At 49.5% G+C, this 19,598-nt stretch overlaps 1 protein-coding gene across 4 annotated transcripts; it reads left to right on the forward strand.

Moving 5' to 3' along the window:
- Positions 1 to 640: 640 nt before the first annotated feature.
- Positions 641 to 19,155, forward strand: RPA2 (replication protein A2). 4 transcript variants are annotated; one of them, XM_051829664.2, is made up of 9 exons: positions 641 to 988; positions 1,199 to 1,305; positions 4,220 to 4,321; positions 4,444 to 4,557; positions 8,716 to 8,790; positions 9,640 to 9,756; positions 15,820 to 15,927; positions 16,105 to 16,199; positions 18,468 to 19,155. In XM_051829664.2, exons 1-9 carry the CDS (start codon positions 979 to 981, stop codon positions 18,550 to 18,552), a joined length of 813 nt encoding a protein of 270 aa, XP_051685624.1. In that variant the 5' UTR covers positions 641 to 978; the 3' UTR covers positions 18,553 to 19,155. The 4 variants fall into 4 exon arrangements, with proteins under 4 accessions (XP_051685624.1, XP_051685623.1, XP_051685625.1 ...); XM_051829663.2 differs by having other exon boundaries at positions 663 to 988; positions 15,814 to 15,927; XM_051829665.2 differs by having other exon boundaries at positions 691 to 998; positions 15,814 to 15,927.
- Positions 19,156 to 19,598: the final 443 nt, after the last annotated feature.

Below are 19,598 nucleotides of genomic sequence, written 5' to 3' on the forward strand. Positions count from 1 at the left end.
AAATTCATATTTCTTAAATAAAAGCTTTCCAAAAAAAAAAAAAAAAAAAGGCGGCATCAAAGGTAGAAGGGTGCCGCTTCCTTATATAGGGGAGAATCAGGACCAAGGAGTGGCATTACAGAAAGATAATTAATTATACGAGGAAAAAATGAGCAACCACACGAGGTGCCGGGTTAGGACTGCGAGGGCACAGCTAGGCGTGCAGGAGTTAGTTTAAAGCGTCGTCCCATACGTGGTGACTTGGCAGGAGTTTGGCGGGAACTGGAGGGCACCGAACAAAGGAAGTGACGGAAGGAGGAGCGAGCTTGACGGAAGTGAGACAAACTCTTGGATAAGAAAGTATCTTAAGTTTTATTTTATCTTTTGATATGCAGAAAGCAAGAGAAACAGACACAGAAAGAGCAGCTGCCTGCCACGGTCAGGAGGCCAAAAATGTAATGCCGGTCTCCCAGGTGAGCGGCAGGTGCCCAGTTAAGTAACAGGCCCCGCCCCTCCTGGTGCGCGCAGGAAGCCAGACTCAGGCGCGGAGGCGGGATTCCACGCCAGAAGCACTCTGATTTGCCATGTGGGCATTCCAACCGCCTTCTTAACCGCTAATCCAAACGCCGGCTCCAATTGGTTGTCTCCCTGAGCTATTGTCCTATCAGCATCCCGCAGATCCAGGCTTGCGCTTGCGCGCCTCCAATTCTACCCATAACAAAGATGGCCGTAGGGGCTTCCGGCGCGAGTTGGGCCGTAGTGCGCGTTTTCCGAGGCCTGGCCTGAGACGATGGGAGAAAGCGTAAGGTCCGTGGGTGTTGATTGGCTGAAGCGAGAAGCGTGCTGGAAGGTGACTGGCTTCGTCGTTCGCGGGAAGAAGTTTGTGGCGCCAGAGTAAAGTAGACACCGCGCTGCCGCCGCAACTCGGTTCTGAGGTGCTCTGCGAGCCCGTTCGACTGGAACTTCCTGGTCCTCTGTTCCGAAGGCTTCGAGACCAAGATGTGGAATAGTAACGATGGGTGACGCGGCGGAGGGGGACAGTCGCAGGATTCGCGGGACGGCGCGCCTGGGGCCCAGGCGAGCGGGAGGGGGAGGGGCGGGCGCCGGAGGTGGGCGCCGTCGGGGGTCGGGGGTCGGGGGTCCTGGGGGCTCGGCCAGCGGCAGGTGCCGGGGGCTGGGCCGGCGGCGTGGGGCTCACGCCCCTGCTGTTCTCTGCCAGGTTCCTACGAGACCTTCAGCAGCTCCAGCTACGGGGGAACCGGGGGCTACACGCAGTCGCCGGGCGGCTTCGGGTCGCCCACGCCCTCTCAGGCCGAAAAGAAATCGGTAGGTTGAAAGGGGCTTGTGTTGTCCTGTCCTGTCCCGAAGCGCTAGCCGATCCCTGGGAGGCGACGGAGCGGTGTTACGCGGGATCTGATTAGGGAGTTACTCCCCGTGGCTGTTAAGTTTTAGGGGCACGAACGCTCGGAACCTTCCTGGGGGTCGGTTTGGCATGTCGTCGGCGTCTTGCAGTCGCTTTCCGTAAACATTCTCGCTTGGGATTAATATCCCGTTATTAAGCGGATATTATTTTTTTTTAAGATTTATTTATTTGAAAGTCAGAGTTACACAGAGAAAGAGACGCAGAGAGAGAGAGAGGGGTCTTCCATCCGCTGGTTCACTCCCCAATTGCCCGCAACGGCCGGAGCTGCGTCGAACTGGAGCCAGGAACCTCCTCAGGGTCTCACATGGGTGCAGGGGCCCAAGGACCTGGACCATCTTCCACTGCTTTCCCAGGCTACAGCAGAGGGCTGGATCGGAAGTGGAGCTGCCGGGAATCGAACCGGTGGCCATATGGGATGGCGGCACAAATCCTATACCACAGTGCTGACCCCTTAAGCGAATATTATTAAAAAGAACACGAAGGTGGCCGGCGCCGCGGCTCACTAGGCTAATCCTCCGCCTAGCGGCGCCGGCACACCGGGTTCTAGTCCCGGTTGGGGCGCCGGATTCTGTCCCGGTTGCCCCTCTTCCAGGCCAGCTCTCTGCTGTGGCCAGGGAGTGCAGTGGAGGATGGCCCAGGTGCTTGGGCCCTGCACCCCATGGGAGACCAGGAAAAGCACCTGGCTCCTGGCTCCTGCCATCGGATCAGCGCGGTGCGCCGGCCGCAGCGCGCCAGCCGCGGCGGCCATTGGAGGGTGAACCAACGGCAAAGGAAGACCTTTCTCTCTGTCTCTCTCTCTCACTGTCCACTCTGCCTGTCAAAAAAAAAAAAAAAAAAAAAAAAAAAAACCACGAAGGGCAGGTGGTGTGGCACTGCCTGAGATGCCTGCGTCCCATATCGGAGTGCAAGTTCTAGCCAGCTCCTCCGCTTCTGATCAGCTTCCTGCTGATACATGCTGGGAGGCAGCAGATGCTAGATAGCCCAAGAGCTTAGGGTGCTGCCACCCAGGTGGGGACACAGATGGAGTTCCTGGCTCCTGGCTTCGGCCTGGCCCAGCCCTGGCTATTGACACCAGTTGGGTGATGGCTGAGGCCCAGATACTTAGGCCATCTTCCACTGCCTTCCCACGCCTTCCCAGGCACTTCAGGAGGGAGCCGTATTCAAAGTGGAGGAGCCGGGGCTGAGCCGTGACTGGTAGCGGATGCTGCACCGCAACACCCCCCCTAGAACTCTTGCTCCTCAGTGGTGTTTGTGGTTACTGCGCATGTGCCCTCAGGGACCGTGGGGGTGCACCTTGCATCCAGCCTCTAGTGCTCATTCCTTATTCACTGTTTCTCTCAGTGTCATAATGCTTCAGAGGCCAGCCCTGACGTTCCTTCTTCTTGAAATCGGCAATACAGTTTTCTGAGATGCCATGTAGCACATGTCACACCCTAGTGCATCAGGTTTGGGGGCCGGCCGTGGCATAAAAGGTTAAGCTTCCGCCTGCGGCATCTGCCTCCCATATGGGCACTGGTTCGAGTCTGGGTGCTGCACTTCCTAGCCAGCTCCCTGCTGTGGCCTGGGAAAGCAGTAGAAGGGCCCAAGTACCTGGGTCCCTGCAACCACATGGGAGACTGGAAGAAGCTCCTGGCTCCTGGCTTTGGATCAGCCTTGCTCTGCCATTGTGGTCATTTGGGGAGTGAACCAGCTGATGGAAAACCTCTTTCTCTGTCTCCCTCTCTGTAATTCTGCTTTTCAAATAAATAATGCTAAAAAAAGAAAAGATGAGGTTTATGTTTGGATTTGTACCTCCCTTGGTTGGTGTGTTGAAGGCAAATCCTTTCCCACCTGCTTCATCTTTGTCACCCTGTCGTTCCCTTGGCAGTGGTAGACAAAAATGAGGGTTTACACTGTTGTCAGGTTGCTCTAGGGTGTGACTCGTGTGTCCTCACTAGACACTCTCACCCCACGCTGTCCCTCCTCACTGAGTGTCCACTGCGGCCAGGCTCCTAACCCATTAGCATCAGGGGCTCCTTCTGATGGCCACACATCTGCCCTGAAGGAAACTGTACTTCCAACTTTCTGTTAGGTTTTCATTATGAGATCTAGACCAGTTCCAAAGCGTTACTTCTGCCGGCCATTTCTCAAACCCTTCCCAGTGCCATCTCCTCAGTGACCGGCTGCCACCTCCAGCCTGCCTTCACCTCCAAGCTGGGGTTTCTGTTAAGGTCTGTTCTGGCAGCGGCTCTTCCGGATTGGGCGCCCCGCTGACCTCATTTTCTTGAGTCCTCCCTGTGGCTCCAACTTACCTGTTCCGTGGGAGCTTTGAGGTCAGAACAACCCAGGTTTGAATTCTCAGATGTGGCATTTGTGAGCTATGTGATCCCTGTGATTCAGTGTCCAGGGTGGACATTTGGGGTAGCAGTGATGATACTGCCTAGGGCGCCTGCATCCTGTCCTCGTGCCTGTGTGTAAGTCTTGACTCTACTTCTGTATCAGCTTCCTGCTAATGTGTACCCTGGAGGCAGCGGATGATGGCCCGGATGACTTGGGTCCCTACCACCAATGAGGGAAACCTGGTTCAAGGTCCTGGCTCCTGGCCTTGGCCCAGCCCAGCTCTGCTTATTGCAGGCATTTGGGGAGTGAGTCAGTGGACGGAAGATTCTTTCTCAAGTTCTTTATTTGCTTTCCAAATAAAATGAAAGTAAATTGTTTAAATTTTTTTAGAGAAAGTTTAATGTTCCAATTTATTTAATGTGTTTGGCAGGTGGCAGGTGTTAAATGCGTGGTCATCACTATACTTTTAGTTGAATTTATGCACACGTTGCTTTGCAGAGAGCCCGAGCCCAGCACATTGTGCCCTGTACCATATCCCAGCTGCTTTCTGCCACTCTGGCCGATGAAGTTTTCAAAATTGGGAATGTTGAGATTTCACAGGTATGTGAAAGAATTTGTGTAAGAGTCGATCATATAAAGAATGAAATGACTTAATTTAAAAATGCATATGTGCTGCTTTGGTTTCTTGAAAGATAAAGTTGTTTTTTTTTCTCCTAACCTAGGTCACCATCGTGGGGATAATCAGACATGCGGAGAAGGCACCAACCAACATTGTTTACAAAATAGATGACATGACAGCTGCACCCATGGACGTCCGTCAGTGGGTCGACACAGATGTAAGAGGCTGTTTTTGATCAGGGTAGGGTTACTTTGGGACTTTGGAGAAGATGCACTTTTTAAATATTACCTTTTAAAATTTTTAATAAAAAATAATACTTAAGTGAGACGTCAGAGGCAGAAGCCCTACTGTGATGCATTAATATATTTGATTCCATAAAAGTTATTTTATTTATGTATGTGTTTATTACTTATTTTATTTGAAAGGCAGAGTTACAGAGAGGCAGAGAGAGAAAGATCTTCCATCTGCTGGTTCACTCCCCAAATGGCCGCAATGGCAAGGGCTGGGCAGATCCGAAGCCAAGAGCCTGAAACTTCTGGGTCTCCCATGGGGGTGCATGGGCCCAAGGACTTTGGCCATCTTCCACTGATTTTCCAGGCCATAGCAGAGAGCTGGGTCAGAAGTGGAGCAGCCGGGACTTGATCCAGTGTTCATATGGGATGCTGGCACTGTAGGCAGCGGCATTATCCACTATGCCACAGTGCTGGCCCCTTCGTAAGAGTTTAAAACCTTGGCCGGCGCCGCGGCTCAATAGGCTAATCTTCCGCCTGCGGTGCCGGCACACTGGGTTCTAGCCCTGGTCGGGGCGCCAGATTCTGTCCCGGTTGCCCCTCTTCCAGGCCAGCTCCCTGCTGTGGCCCGGGAGTGCAGTGGAGGATGGCCCAAGTGCTTGTGCCCTGTACCCGCATGGGAGACCAGGGAAAGCACCTGGCTCCTGGCTTCGGATCAGTGTGGTGCGCCAGCCGCGGCGGCCATTGGAGGGTGAACCAACAGCAAAGGAAGACCTTTCTCTCTGTCTCTCCCTATCACTGTCCACTCTGCCTGTCAAAAAAAAAAGAAAAGTTTAAAACCTTGTAAATTTCCCAAAATACTAAAAAGGCAAGTGACAGGACACCGTAGAATGTAAATTCCAAGAGAACAAAAATTATTTCTTTGATCACCTTTGTATTCCCAGCACCTAGAACACCTAGAATAATGTCAGTGACATAATTGGCCCAGCCTGACTTAGTAAATACTGTTTACTGTTTATATGAATGGAGAAAATATTTGCAACAAATGACAAACATTTTAAATATTAACTAAAAATGCTTACAAAGTGAAAAAAAACACCCACAATTGCACCTTAGGAAAATGGACAAAGAAGTTTTAAAGATCTATTTATTTATTTGAAAGAGTTACACAGAGAGAGAAGGAGAGGTGCAAAGAGAGAGAGGTCTTCCATCCGCTGGTTCACTCCCCAGTTGGGCGCAACGGCCAGAGCTGGGCTGATCCGGAGCCAGGAGCTTCTTCCAGGTCTCCCACGTGGGTGCAGGGGCCCAAGCACTTGGGCCATCCTTCACTGCCTTTTCAAGTGCGTTAGCAGGGAGCTGAGGCTCGAGCCTGCCTTCGGATGGGATACTGGCACTGCAGGCAGCAGCCTAGCCTGCTGCACCGCAGCTTTGACCCCGAGATACGATTTTTAATTCATTGTATTGGCAAAGAAATTTCAAAGAATGACAGTGTCAGGTTCTGGTGAGAGCAGCATAGTGCCTCTCGCACTTAGTAGGCACCTAATATGTGTTGAATGATTTGCCATTGTTTAAGGAAAAATACCATTCTACCCCGATAATATAAACAAGAATTGGCAAACCCTTCCTCAAACATCCTGTGTCAAAATTTTCAATGATTAAAATGTTGAAACAGCAACTCTACTTCTAGAGTTTTATACTGACATAATTAAAGGTGCATTCAAAGATTCACTTCTAAGAATGTTGATCATGGCCAGCGCCATGGCTCACTAGGCTAATCCTCCGCCTGCGGCGCCGGCACCCCGGGTTCTAGTCCTGGTTGAGGCCCCGGATTCTGTTCCGATTGCTCCTATTCCAGTCCAGCTCTCTGCTGTGGCCAGGGAAGGCAGTGGAGGATGGCCCAAGTACTTGGGCCCTGCACCCGCATGGGAGACCAGGAGGAAGCACCTGGATCGGTGCAGCAAGCCAGCCGTAGCAACCATTTTGGGGGTGAACCAATGGCAAAGGAAGACCTTTCTCTCTGTCTCTCTCACTGTCTAACTCTGCCTGTCAAAACAAAACAGAACACAATGTTGATCATAATGTGTTAATGAAAAATTAAAAGCAAAACCAAAATGCTAGCAATAGGAGATTATTAAGTAAGCCATGGTTTATTTATACATACTGCAAATTATTTAGAAATGTATGTATCATCACAAAGAAATATTTACTGTCAATTTGAGAAAAGGAACGTGTTGCAAGATGTATGTATGTATGTATGATTTGACCTCGTTTTTGTAATGTAATGTGTATATGATTGTCTATAAATACGAAGAAAATGAATTGAAAGAGAAACTGGCGTTGTAGCACAGTGGGTTAACTGCCACCTGCAATGCCGGCATTCCATAGTCTAGTGACGGTTCAAGTCCCAGCTGCTCCACTTTCTTTTATTTATTTTTTTAAGATTTATTTATTTATTTGAAAGGCAGAGTTACAGAGAGGCAGAGGGAGAGAGAGAGTCTTCCGTCTGCTGGTTTACTTCCCAGATGACCTTAATGGATAGAGCTGGGCTGATCTGAAGCCAGGAGCTTGGAGTGTCTTCCAAGTCTCCCACGTGGATGCAAAGCCAGGGAGTTGGGCCATCTTCTGTTTTCCCAGGCCAAAGCAGAGAGATTGGAAGTGGAGCAGCTGGGACTTGAACCAACACCCTTAAGGGATGTCAGCTCTACAGGTGGTGGTTTTACCCGCTACACCACAGCACTGATCCCATGCTGCACCACTTCCTATCTAGCCCCCTGCTAGTGCATCTGGAAAAGCGGTACAAGATGGTCCAAGTGCTCGGGCCTCTGCCATCTACGTGGTATATCTGGATAGAGTTATAAGCTCCTGCCTTTACCTCGGCCCCGCCCTGGCCATTGGAGCCATTTGGGGAATGAACCAGTGGATGGAAGATGGAGCTTGCTTGCTCTCTCTCTCTCTCTCTGTCTTTCTCTCTCCCTCTCCCCCTGTAGCTCTGCCTTTCAAATAAATAAATCTTATGCAAAAAAAAAAAAAAAAAGAAGAAGAAGAAGAAGAAGAAAATGAACTGAACTAGAAACTAGAATATATGTTAGTGGAGTGGACATTTGGCACAGCAAAATAGCTGCCCCTTGAAACTGTGAAAACAGTTTCTGTAGCTTACCTTTTTCACTTTGAAAAGTTTTTCTTAGTCCCAAAGTGTTTTTTAATTGTCTGTATTTCTATCTATAATGTCTATGGTTTTTCTTTTTTGTAAGTCATTCCATGTATTTGGAGTATATATGGATAAGAGGAGAGACACAGCAATCCAGCTTTATTTAATTATTTATTTATTTATTTTTAATTTATTTGAAAGCCAGAGTTACAGAGAGGGAGTTTGAAAGGCAGGGGGAGAGAAGTCTTCCATCCACTCCTCGAATGGGCGCAACGGCCGGAGGTGGGCCAGGCCACAGACACAAGGCTGGCCCGCAGTGTTCTTATTTTTAAATGCGTGCACTTTATTTTCTAGTTTTCCAAAGTCATATAAACATTATGTGCATATTCTAGGAAGAAGGAAATATTAAAGTTGTTTATAATTATCCTAGTTAAGCACTGTGAACATTTTGGTGTACATTTTCCCCCACTTGAGAAATCAGCATTTTCAAAGTGTTACAGCTGCTCTTCTCAGACAGGGAGTAGAATTGTGCGCAGTTTGCAGCAGTGTGGAATATTGCATTATATGAAGTGTCCTTTATGTTGGATATTTAGGTTGCTTTAAAACATTTAGTAATCTAAACAGTATTCTGATAACTTTGATGAATCTGAATTTTAATGCATGTTCTTAATTATTTCCTTTAATTTCTAAAAGTGAGTTGCTTTCCTAGCACACATGTCCAACAGAAAACAGTGTACCTGAGAACGTTGAGTGAGGATGTCACAATTGTTTGCCCTTTATGAAAGATGTACATAACATACAACTTTGGAGCTGGGAATTATTTTTAGAGAGGTTTTTGCAGCTCTAAAATGAGGTAAACTAGTTATTGCCGTATTAGGGTCCTTTAGCTCTTTACTTTGTAACTTTCTTATTCTGTACAATATTTAGAAATTTTAAAGAGGCTGTCTTTCATTAGTGCCCTGAGACCTTTGTGACATGTTTGTATTTCATCTGTTAGGACGCCAGTGGGGAGAACACCGTGGTTCCTCCAGAAACATACGTGAAGGTGGCTGGTCACCTGAGGTCTTTCCAGGTAAAGGCAATGAAAAGGCAGTTACAGTGGATTTGTATGAAGTGGCTTCTAGGTTTCAGATATTTAATACTTAATTAAGTTCCATTTTTAATGGGAAGTTACTTCATTATTCTCTTCTTCAAAAGGACAGAACTGCTTTGTACTTTAATATAAAAGTAACAGGATGATAGAGAAAAAATAGAATCTACCTACAATTGGCTGGCGCTGCGGCTCACTAGGCTAATCCTCCACCTGTGGCACTGGCACACCGGGTTCTAGTCCCGGTTGGGGCACTGGGTTCTGTCCCTGATGCCCCTCTTCCAGGCCAGCTCTCTGCTGTGGCCCGGGAGTGCAGTGGAGGATGGCCCAAGTGCTTGGGCCCTGCACCCCATGGGAGACCAGGAGAAGCACCTGGCTCCTGGCTTCGGATCAGCGCGGTACGCCAGCTGCAGCACACTGGCCGCAGCGGCCATTGGAGGGTGAACCAACGGCAAAGGAAGACCTTTCTCTCTGTCTCTCTCTCTTACTGTCCACTCTGCCTGTTAAAAAAAAAAAAAAAGAATCTACCTACAATTGCCATCTGTGGCATCCATAAAGGGTCAAAGAGAGAATTCTGAATTGCAGTCCAGATACTAGACTCTGCTTGGTTGTGTGAGCTTGGACAAGCCATGAACATCTCTGAGCTCATTTGACTTCTTCCCTCATTATTGACTATATTTGAACCACCCTGAGTTGAAATTTTTAAGTATATAACAGACATTTTCCCCTGATTGGCAAAAATACCATGACCCAAAAGCCACAGTGTTTTGACCTGAAATTCTCTTGAATGTGTTCAGCCTTAATTCTCCTTTTTCTCTTTATTTTTAACAGAACAAGAAGAGCCTGGTAGCCTTTAAGATCATGCCCCTGGAGGACATGAACGAGTTCACTGCTCACATCCTAGAGGTGGTGAATGCGCACATGATGCTGAACAAGTCACACAGCCAGGTGAGCGAGCGCACACGTGGTGCTGAACAAGTCCCGGCCAGGTGGCAGCTGCCCGGAGCAGAGGCTGCTGTTCTGCGCTGGCTGTGGTGCCTTGACATCGTGACGGCTGGGCCCGAGGAGCATCTCCCAGTCCTCAGACCTTTTCTCTGTGAGCCTCGCTGTTTTTATTCCCGATGAAGCACTCACGTTGCTTAGAACCACGGGTTCCTCTCACCTGTTGGCTTGGGTGGCTGAGGCCTAGCACAGCCCTCAGGTATAGACAGGTAACTACAGGCTGCACTGCTAGCTCCAGGAGTGTCAGAACCACGAGTAGGATGCCATCTTACTGCTTTCCTGCCAGCCTGTTGGCTGAAGAGAAACATTGACCATTATATTTTCCCCTGAAATTTCTCCTGTTATTTTCTGTTGTGTGAATTCACATTGGCAAATCTGTCTAGGACCACACAGAGGGTGATTCTAGTATTAGAAATTCCCAGAGGATTCGAGAAGCCAGTGGAGGATTGGTTACATGGGAGACAGGAGAACTAATAAGCCAGTGACAGGGCTGTTGCCACCTAACCTTTGCTAAGCATTTGGGATACAGAGGTAAACTCGTTTGTTTATGTATTTGAATAACACTCATGGAGCCTACTCTGGGCCACTCACCATTCTAGTCCTTCGGGATGCAGCAGTGAGGTAGGCAGAGGATCTGCTCTCAAATTCCTGTTCAAAGAAGCAGGCAAGAAACCAGAGAATGCATGTAATTACAGGTGGGTAGGTGCTCAAATAAAGCTGCAAGACAGTGATGGCAGGAACAGGAATGCTAAGATTTAGGGGCTGGCGTAGCACAGCAGGTTAAGTTGTCACTTAGGACCAGCATCCCACATCAGAATTCAAGTCCCGGCTGCTCTGCTTCCAACTCAGCTCCCTGCTAATCTTCCTGGGAAGGCAGTGGGTGATGGACCAAGTATCTAGGCTCTTGCCATCCATGTGGGAGACTCAGATGGAGTTCTAGGCTCCTGGGTTCAGCCTGGCCCACCCCTGGCCATTGCAGGTATTTGGAGAATGAACCAGCAGATGGAAGATTTCTTTGTCTCTGCTTCTCCTTCACTCACTATAACTCTGCCCCTCAAATAATAAATCTTTAAAAATGTGGAGGGGAAAAGGGAGAGTTCAAAAATGACTCCTGTGTCTGGGGCTTGAGCAGCTGGATAAAGCTAGCAGACTTGGAGGTAAAATGCAGAGTTCTGTTTTGGACCTTGCAAGTGTGAGATGCCAGTTAGACAGCCAAGTGAGCAGCTGAATGTATGAGGCTGGGGAGAAGTCAGGGCCGGAGAAAGAACAGTAGGAGTCATTGTGTGGGGGTGATAATTTAAAGCCTTGAATGATGACGTAACTAGGGAGTTAAGAGGGCGGAGACCCTAAGTGCTGGGACACACAAACCTTTAGAAATCTAGAAACAGTAGGAGTCGTTGAAAGTCAGAGAGGTTGCTGCTTAGGCAGCAGAAAACCAGGAATTGTGATTCTGTACAATATTCTGGAAAGATCGTCTCATGAAGGAGAGAACGGAGATAGAGTGTTGAATGCCGCCTGGCACCCAGTGAGGTGATGAAAAAGGTCTGTCCTGGCATCTGGACGTGTGGATCTTCTCAAAGACTTCAATGGAGGCTGGGAAGGGGGTTAAAGGGAACGGGATCGGCTAGAAGTTTAAAGTGTTTGTTTTATTACATATGTTAGTGATGCATATTATTTGATAAAAATGGTTTTGACCTGAGAATGGCTGGTTAGGGAGTAGAGGCTACAAGTGTACTTAGAATATTAAAGGCAAAGAAAAGAAGGTGATTCTTTCCCTCAGAGGGGGCTACATTACAAAGTGGGGGTTGGGACACCCAAACAGTGGAAGCGTTGATAAGTTGGCCAAGTGCGGGGTGCTGTGGAACCACAGAACAGGATGTCCCATCCTGGCCTGGACACGTAGAAAGGCTGCCTGGAGAAGGCGATGCCTAAACCAAGTCTTAGGGCAAGACTGGGTATGAGCTGAGACCATCTGAAAGGGGGAGGGCGGTTGTCATGTTGGTGAAGAAATTTGGGTAAGAAACAGAATCCGGCCGGCGCCGCAGCTCACTAGGCTAATCTTCCATCTAGCGGCGCCGGCACACCGGGTTCTAGTCCCGGTCAGGGCGCCAGATTCTGTCCCAGTTGCCCCTCTTCCAGGCCAGCTCTTTTGTGGCCAAGGAGTGCAGTGGAGGATGGCCCAAATACTTGGGCCCTGCACCCCATGGGAGACCAGGATAAGTACCTGGCTCCTGCCATCGGATCAGCGCGGTGCGCCGGCTGCAGCGTGCCGGCCGCAGCGGCCATTGGAGGGTGAACCAATGGCAAAGGAAGACCTTTCTCTGTCCACTCTGCCTGTCAAAAAAAAAAAAAAGAAAGAAAGAAAGAAAAAGAATCCACTCAGTATTACTAGATGATAAAATGTAGAGTCCTTGGGCCAGCGCTGTGACATAGCAGTTTGAACCACCATCTGCAGTGTGGCATCCCATATGGGTGCTGATTTAAGTTCTAGCTGCTCTGCTTCTGATCCAGCTCCCTGCTAATGCTCCTGGGAAAGCAGCAGAAGATGGCCCCCGCACCCACATGGGAGACCAGATGAAGCTCCTGGCTCCTGGCTTTGGCCTGGCCCAAGCCATTTGGAGAGTGAACCAGCAGATAGAAGATCTTTCCCTCTCTCTCTTTCTCTCTATAACTCTGACTTTCAAATAAATAATGAAAAAAGAAAGAAAAATAAATAAATGTAGAATCCTGTTTCACCAGCAGGCAGCATGGAAGCATTTAGCTTTGACCACAAGGGACAATGGTTGATTTTTACTTTTTTTAATGGTACAAAGACAGAAGGCATTTATTTATTTATTTTTAAAGATTGATTTTTTTTTTTTGAAAGAGCTATACACAGAAAGAGAAAGAGGCAGAGAGAGAGCCGTCTTCATCCACTGGTTCACTCCTCAACTGGCTGCAATGGCCAGAGCTGAGCCGATCCAAAGCCAGGATCCAGGCGCTTCTTCCGGGCCTCCCACATGGGTGCAAGGGCCCAAGGATTTGGGCCATCTCCTGCTGCTTTCCTAGGCCATGACAGAGAGCTGGATCGGAAGTGGAGCAGCCAGGACTTGAACTGGCCCCCACCTTTTTTTTTTTAGGATTTATTTATTTATTTATTTGAAATTCAGGGTTACAGAGAAGCAGGGGCAGGGAGAGAGAGAGATCTTCCCTCCACTGGTTCACTCTCCAGATGACCGCAATGGCTGGGGCTGTGCCGATCAGGAGCCAGGAGCTTCTTCCCAGTCTCCCACAAGGGTGCAGGGACCCAAGGACTTGGGTCATCTTCTGATGCTTTCCCAGGCTATAGCAGAGAGCTGGAACTGAACTGGAGCACCCGGGACTTGAACTGGTGCCCATATGGGATGCTGGCACTGCAGGCAACGGCTTTTCCCACTGCTCCACAGCGCTGGCCCCTGAACACTTCTTAAAAGAATCTCCTTACTGGCTAGGATTTCTCTTCTCCAGCACTCATGCATCTGCTTTGTGTTTTTGGGTTTTTTGTTTGTTTGTTTGTTTGTTATGTTTTGTTTTGTTTTGTTTGACAGGCAGAGTTAGACAGAGACAGAGACAGAGAGAAAGGTCTTCCCTCCGTTGGTTCACCCCCCGAATGGTCACCACGGCCAGTGCACTGCACCGATCAGGAGCCAGGAGCCTCCTGCCAGTCTCCCACGCGGGTGCAGGGCCCAAGCACTTGGGCCATCCTCCACTGCCTTCCTGGGTCACAGCAGAGAGCTGGACTGGAAGAGGAGCAACCGGGACAGAATCCGGTGCCCCAACCGGGACTAGAACCTGGGGTGCCAGTGCCGCGGGTGGAGGATTAGCCAAGTGAGCCGCGGCGCTGGCCCCACTTTGTGTTCTTAATGTATTTGACCCGTTGTCATTCTTGCTGGTTTAGTATTCAGTTCAATAGCGTGAACGTTGACCGCCTGTACTGTCCGTCAGACACTTTGCAGCATGCAGGGCTCTGTGTGGAAAAGGACACACAGCGCGGGACAGCGGGTGCTGTGATAGGGAATGGGCCAGGTGCTGAGAGCCAGGAAGGAAATCGGTGACTAACTTGGCTTGGGGAGCGTCAGCAAAGGCCTGACAAAGAACTTGGAAGGATAAGGAGTGTTTCTCAGGTGGATGAGGGGAGAGTGTTAGGAAGAGTTGCAGATTGGTTCCTCCTCACACGAGGTGCGGAATAGAGAGGAGGCAGTGTACGAATTTACAGCCAGACCGAATTTATTCAGAGAAAATAAATCTGTAGAGGTGGGTGACCAGTTGCCCATGTGCACACTGATGGCCCCGCCCCAGAGGCCGGGCCTTTTTACATTTTAGGAGGGCTGGGGGTGGGGGTGGGGTAGTGGCAGCAGGCAGAGGGGAATTCCTGAAACTGGTCTTTCCCGTGACTGGGGGTGTGGGTATGAAGACAGTAGGATGAGACCCATTTGAGATTCAAGGGCAAGGAATATATTCCTATGTGCATCTCCTTTGGGCAGCGAGGGAGAATGGCTGAGGCTTATGTCCTTGTCCATCAGAGAGCGTCTCCCCAGACAGGGAACAACATGTTGAGAACAGAGGCGAGTTTGAGGGTGGCAAGAAGTCAGGCGCAGCTTGGGAAAGTGTGGGAGAAGTCAAGAGGAAGTACAGAGTGGACTTGAGTCTTGCATGTCTAGTCTGTTTTCACAGGCAGAGGGAGCCACCGGACAGCTTTTAAGCAGAGCAGAGACATGTTCATAGGAAAATGCCAGGGGTAGCAGTGGGGGGCAGGGGCTTTGATTGGCATACGGGAACTAGAGCCTGAGGTACCAGTGAGCGGGGAAAGAATCGGCTTCATTCACAGGCCGTGGTGATCGACTGTGGAAGTCTGCAGGGTTGGGATCGGAATTGGTTTACTAATGGATGTGGGCTATAGCAGCGGAACAGGTTGGGGAGGAAAGTAATGGATTTGACTTTACTCTGAGTGTCTGAGCTATCCAGGTCGCAGTACCCAGTGGAGAGCCAGCAGTGAGAATGGTCAGGAAGAGGTCTATGGGAACTGTCACTTTTTTTTTTTTTTTTAAAGATTTATTTATTTATTTGAAAGGCAAAGAGAGAGAGGTCTTCCTTCCGTTGGTTCACTCCCCAATTGGCCGCAGTGGCTGGAGCTGAGCTGATCCGAATCCAGAAGCTTCTTCTGGGTCTCCCACATGGTGTAGGGAGTCCTTGGGCCACCATCTTCTATTCCTTTCCTAGGCCATAGCAGAGAGCTGGAACTGAAATGGAGCAGCCAGAACTCGAACTGGTGCCCTTATGGGCTGCTGGCACTGCAGGCAGCGGCTTTACCTGCTACGCCACAGCGCTGGCCCCGTCTGTCAGCCTTTTTTGTAGACAGTAGAAGAGGGAGCTATAGTGGTATGTGAGAAGGTGTGGTCAGCAGTGTGTGCTTCTGAGACGGCAGGCTCTGGGCAGAGGGAAAGAGATGTGTGGGTCACTGGGGGAAAGGTCGTGACTTTGAAGAGAAAGTTCCAGAGGTAGATTTGGGGAATTCCGATAGTGATGGGCTGAGCCGGGACCAAGGAGAAAGGAAATAAAAACAGTGCTTATAGGCTCGCTTTGAGGAGTCTGGTGTTAGAACGGAAGGAGAGACAGTGGGGACTGTGTCTCCGTTGGTCTCTCTGTGTAGCCTCGTGCCTCGCTGACCGGTCAGTCAGTGCCCAGGGGATTGAGCCCTGGGGTCCTATCACAGCAGGTCTCTGGGGCTTTGCTCTCCATGCTGCCTTTCCTGTGGTTCTCACACTGCAAAAAAGAGGAGCTAGGAGTGTCTGTCTGTCTGTGTGTCTGTCTGTCTCTCTCTGATATTCTGTGCTGCAGAGGACTATGAAATTCTCATCAGATAGTAGCTGTCCTTCCAGTGTGAGCAGTTGTCATTGGGAAAGCTCTTCGCTTAAACTGTTTCTTATCGGCTGCTTATTAACAAATTGTTTGAAATATTTCTAACGTTGTGAACTCCTTTTTTAGCTCCAGCCCTCAGCAGGGAGAGCATCTTTCAGCAATCCAGGAATGAGTGAAGCAGGAAACTTCAGCGGGAACAGCTTCCTGCCGGCAAATGGCCTCACTCCAGCCCAGAATCAGGTAGCCCACACCTGTGTGGCCTCAGAAATGTTGGCAGTCGGCCTTGCGTGGCCTTGCTTCCTCAGTGCACTAAGGCTCCCAGTACCTGGCTCATTTCTCCCTTACAAAGGGACTGAGGTTTGAAAAGGGCAGTGTATTTATGTGGTTGCTAATATGTTTCTGATTTGAATCTTGAAGGTGCTGAATTTGATTAAGGCTTGCCCACGACCTGAGGGATTAAACTTTCATGATCTTAAGAACCAACTCCATCACATGACTGTGGCCTCGATCAAGTGAGTATTGGGTTTCTGCAAGCTGGGGTTCCACAGTTGTACCCATTTCACCTCATCAGGGTTTCCTAGGGTGGAAAAGTAGCCTTTGGCACAGCAGTTGTTACCACTTGGGACACTCACATCCCGCAGTAGCTTCTCCACGTTCAAGTCCCAGCTCCCCTTCCAGTCCAGCTTCCTGCTAATGCTAAGGCGCTAACTCCAATAGTTGGGTCCTTTTCACCCATATGGGAAATCCAGTGAAGTTCATAGATCCCAGCTTTGGCCTGGCCCAGCACTGGCTGTTGCAGGCATTTGGGGAATAAACCAGTACATGGAAGATTTTCTCTCTCTCTCCCTTTCAGATAATAATTTAAAAATAAAAACCAGCAACGCAGTAAAAGCTTGCTACAACCTCATTGACAGAGGGGAAGTTGTTCAGCGCGGATACATGGAAGGACTCAGGAGAGGGTGCTGCTCGGCACATTCATAATTTTTTTTTTATTTTATTTATTTATTTTTTTGACAGGCAGAGTGGACAGTGAGAGAGAGAGACAGAGACAAAGGTCTTCGTTTTCCGTTGGTTCACCCCTAATGGCCGTTGCGGCCAGCGCGCTGTGGCCTGTGCACCGCGCTGATCCTAAGCCAGGAGCCAGGTGCTTCTCCTGGTCTCCCCTGCGGGGCACATTCATAATTAATTTGTTCATTCAGCAAACACTAAGGTCCGCTATGTAAGAGACGTCATTCTGAGCAGCGGCCTGATACCTCGTGGGCTTTACACTACGGAGGGAGGTCCCTAGCTCCTGACCCTCCGGTGTCCCCTTGCGGACGTGAGTGCATTGGGCTCTCTAGACTGGAAGCCATTAGACGGTCTGCTGACACCTCAGTCCACTTCAGACGAGCAGCTTCCTGCCGCAGTATGATGAACTGGCCAGACCGACTGAGCACTGCTTTGCTTGGAGGTGGTTATTTGTTACTGTGAACCAGTTGATAGTGTAGGCCTAGATAGGAGAGAATGTCCAGGTGTAATTCCATTTCCTGTTCTGTGAAGTGAGGGGAATAGCCCGTATCTCAGAGTGCTTGTGATGATGAGGAACAGTGTACCATAAGTGCTTTAAGTGACTTCTTTTTTGAATGTTTACTTATTTATCTGTTTGAAAGGCAGAGAGAGAGACATAAACAAAGATAGCTTCCACCTGTTGGTTTACTTCCAAAATGCCTACAAAAGGGCTGGACCAGGCCTAAGCCTGGAGCCTGAAGCTCCATCTGGGTGCTCCCATGTATATGGCAGGGCCCAAGCTCTTGAGCCATCATTTACTGCCTCCCAGGGTACATTAGCAGGATCGGAAGCAGAGGAGTGGGACTCAAACCAGCATTCCAGTAAGGGAGTGGGCGTCCCAAGCAGCAGTTCAGCCTGCTGGCCACAGTACTGGCCCTCTACAGATAGCTGTTTGGTGGCCAGTGTCATGGCTCAGTGATCAAGCCACCATTTCCAGTGTCGGCATCTCCTATCAGAGCACCTGTTTGAGTCCCAGGTGTTCCACATCTGATCCATCTTCCCGCCAGTGCACCTAGGAGGACAGCAGATGATGGCCCAATTAGTTGAGTTCCTGCCGCCCATGTAGAAGACCAAAATGGAATTCTGGGGTCCTGACTTCAGCCTGGCCCAGCCCTAGCTTTTTCAGGCATTTGGGGAATGAACCAGTGAAAGCAAGCTCTCGCTCGCTCGCTCGCTCTCTTTCTTTCTGTAGCTCTTTCAAAGTAAGAAAATCTTAAGAATAAAGATACCATCTGGGTCTCCCATGCGGGTTTCAGGGGCCCAGGTACTTGGGCCATCTCCCACTTTTCCCAGGCGCATCAGCAGGGAGCTGGATCCGGAGCAGAGCAGCTCGGATACGAGATGCCTGCGTTGCGTGTGGTGGGCCCGCCCGCCATGCCACAACACCAGTCCCAAGACAGTTATTTATACTAGAAGACTCCGTGTACAGGCTGGCCACAGCTTTAGATCCCAGCTTCACTGTGCTTAGACTGGGATTTAAGTGAAATCCTTTTTCTTTGCACACTTTGGGAGAGGAATCCAAGGCGGCTCTACTAGGTGCTGTCTCCAAGGATAACCTCAGTGTTGCAATTTCACGGCCTTTCTCCCTGCGAGCCTCCTGTGAGTACAGTGGCTGTGAATCCTTAGCTGAGAGAGGGCAGGAGTAAGTGAAGTCTGCCTGTGTGACCACATCCAAAAGGTGAGTTTCCTCTCTGCGGTGGTTTGAAAATGGTCCTTTATTCTTTGCTTTCTAGGCAAGCTGTGGATTTTCTTAGCAACGAGGGACACATCTATTCTACGGTAGACGATGATCATTTTAAATCTACAGATGCAGAATAACTGGGCCTCGCTGGGTAACCGAGATACTCTCCAGCTGTACCTGTTTCTATAATCTGTTGTCTCCAGCTGTGCACGGTGGTCAGGCCACTTCTAGGTTGTAGGTCTCATCTGTAAAAATGTCGGCTGGCATCCTTCTGAAACTCAGTGCTCTTCTGTTTTTGTTTTTGGTTTTTTTGATGCTCAAAGAGAGATGGACAATGGACAGGGATGTGAACCAGGGCAGGACGTCTTGAAGAATCGTGTTGCGCTCATTACAGCCTCGGGGTAGAAGGAGCCGGAAGAGGATGTTGCCAAGGGAGTTGGCAGTGTTAAGTAACACCCAGGACTTCCTGTTCCTGGCACATTCTCTGTTGAGAGATGGACAGGGCGAGGGTCTGCTGCCAAGCACCAGCGAGAATCCCAGCGGCCCCGGCCTGGTTTGCTTTCCCGCCGGGTGTGTGTGGCGCTGCTCTCAGAATTGCACTTTCCTTCACCTTCTCTGCCTGCTGCCAAAAGTGGGCCCACGTGAACATGAGATTCTGGGGCAGAGGGGAAGAAACGTGATTGTGTTTGTACAAAACAAGTACATTCGTGTTTAATAAAACAGTTCTGTTATCACAGTAACGGGAAAGGTGTCCTCCTGTTGCTGAGCTTGTGTGATCAGTGCTTTGTCATCTGAGGCAGTGGGACGTAGTGAGGCTTGGATTTGAAATCTGGCTCGGCTTTTAGTTAGGACCTCGAGCAGTCGACCTTCCTAGGGGTTACGATGTGACCTGCCTGTTGAGTTTTGCAGTGTCGTCACATGACCCAACTGAACCTCTTCCACCTGACCTCAGGGTGAGCCTTGCCAAAGGCCACAGCTGGTTTTTTTGGCCAACTTGATCACTTCGAAGTTCCTTGTGGGAGATGACACTAGTTCAGATGTTTTCGACAGCTCTTGAAAGAAGGTAAGCTACGTCTTGAATGCAAGAACCAATTTCAAAATAAAGTCAACAAGGTGTAACACGCAAATAGACAGTCTATCCGAGTGAACTGTGTCCGCGCCTGCTAGCCGCTTGAAAAGGCTT

Source organism: Oryctolagus cuniculus, chromosome 7 (genome assembly GCF_964237555.1).
Source record: "Oryctolagus cuniculus chromosome 7, mOryCun1.1, whole genome shotgun sequence".
Taxonomy (NCBI): Eukaryota; Metazoa; Chordata; class Mammalia; order Lagomorpha; family Leporidae; genus Oryctolagus; species Oryctolagus cuniculus.

What these genes read in the sequence shown, in the direction of transcription:
- RPA2 (XM_051829663.2), top strand. An exon ending in GTCACCTGAGGTCTTTCCAG is followed by an intron (nt 8,791 to 9,639) that starts GTAAAGGCAATG and finishes TATTTTTAACAG; the next exon opens with AACAAGAAGAGCCTGGTAGC. An exon ending in TCACTCCAGCCCAGAATCAG is followed by an intron (nt 15,928 to 16,104) that starts GTAGCCCACACC and finishes TGAATCTTGAAG; the next exon opens with GTGCTGAATTTGATTAAGGC.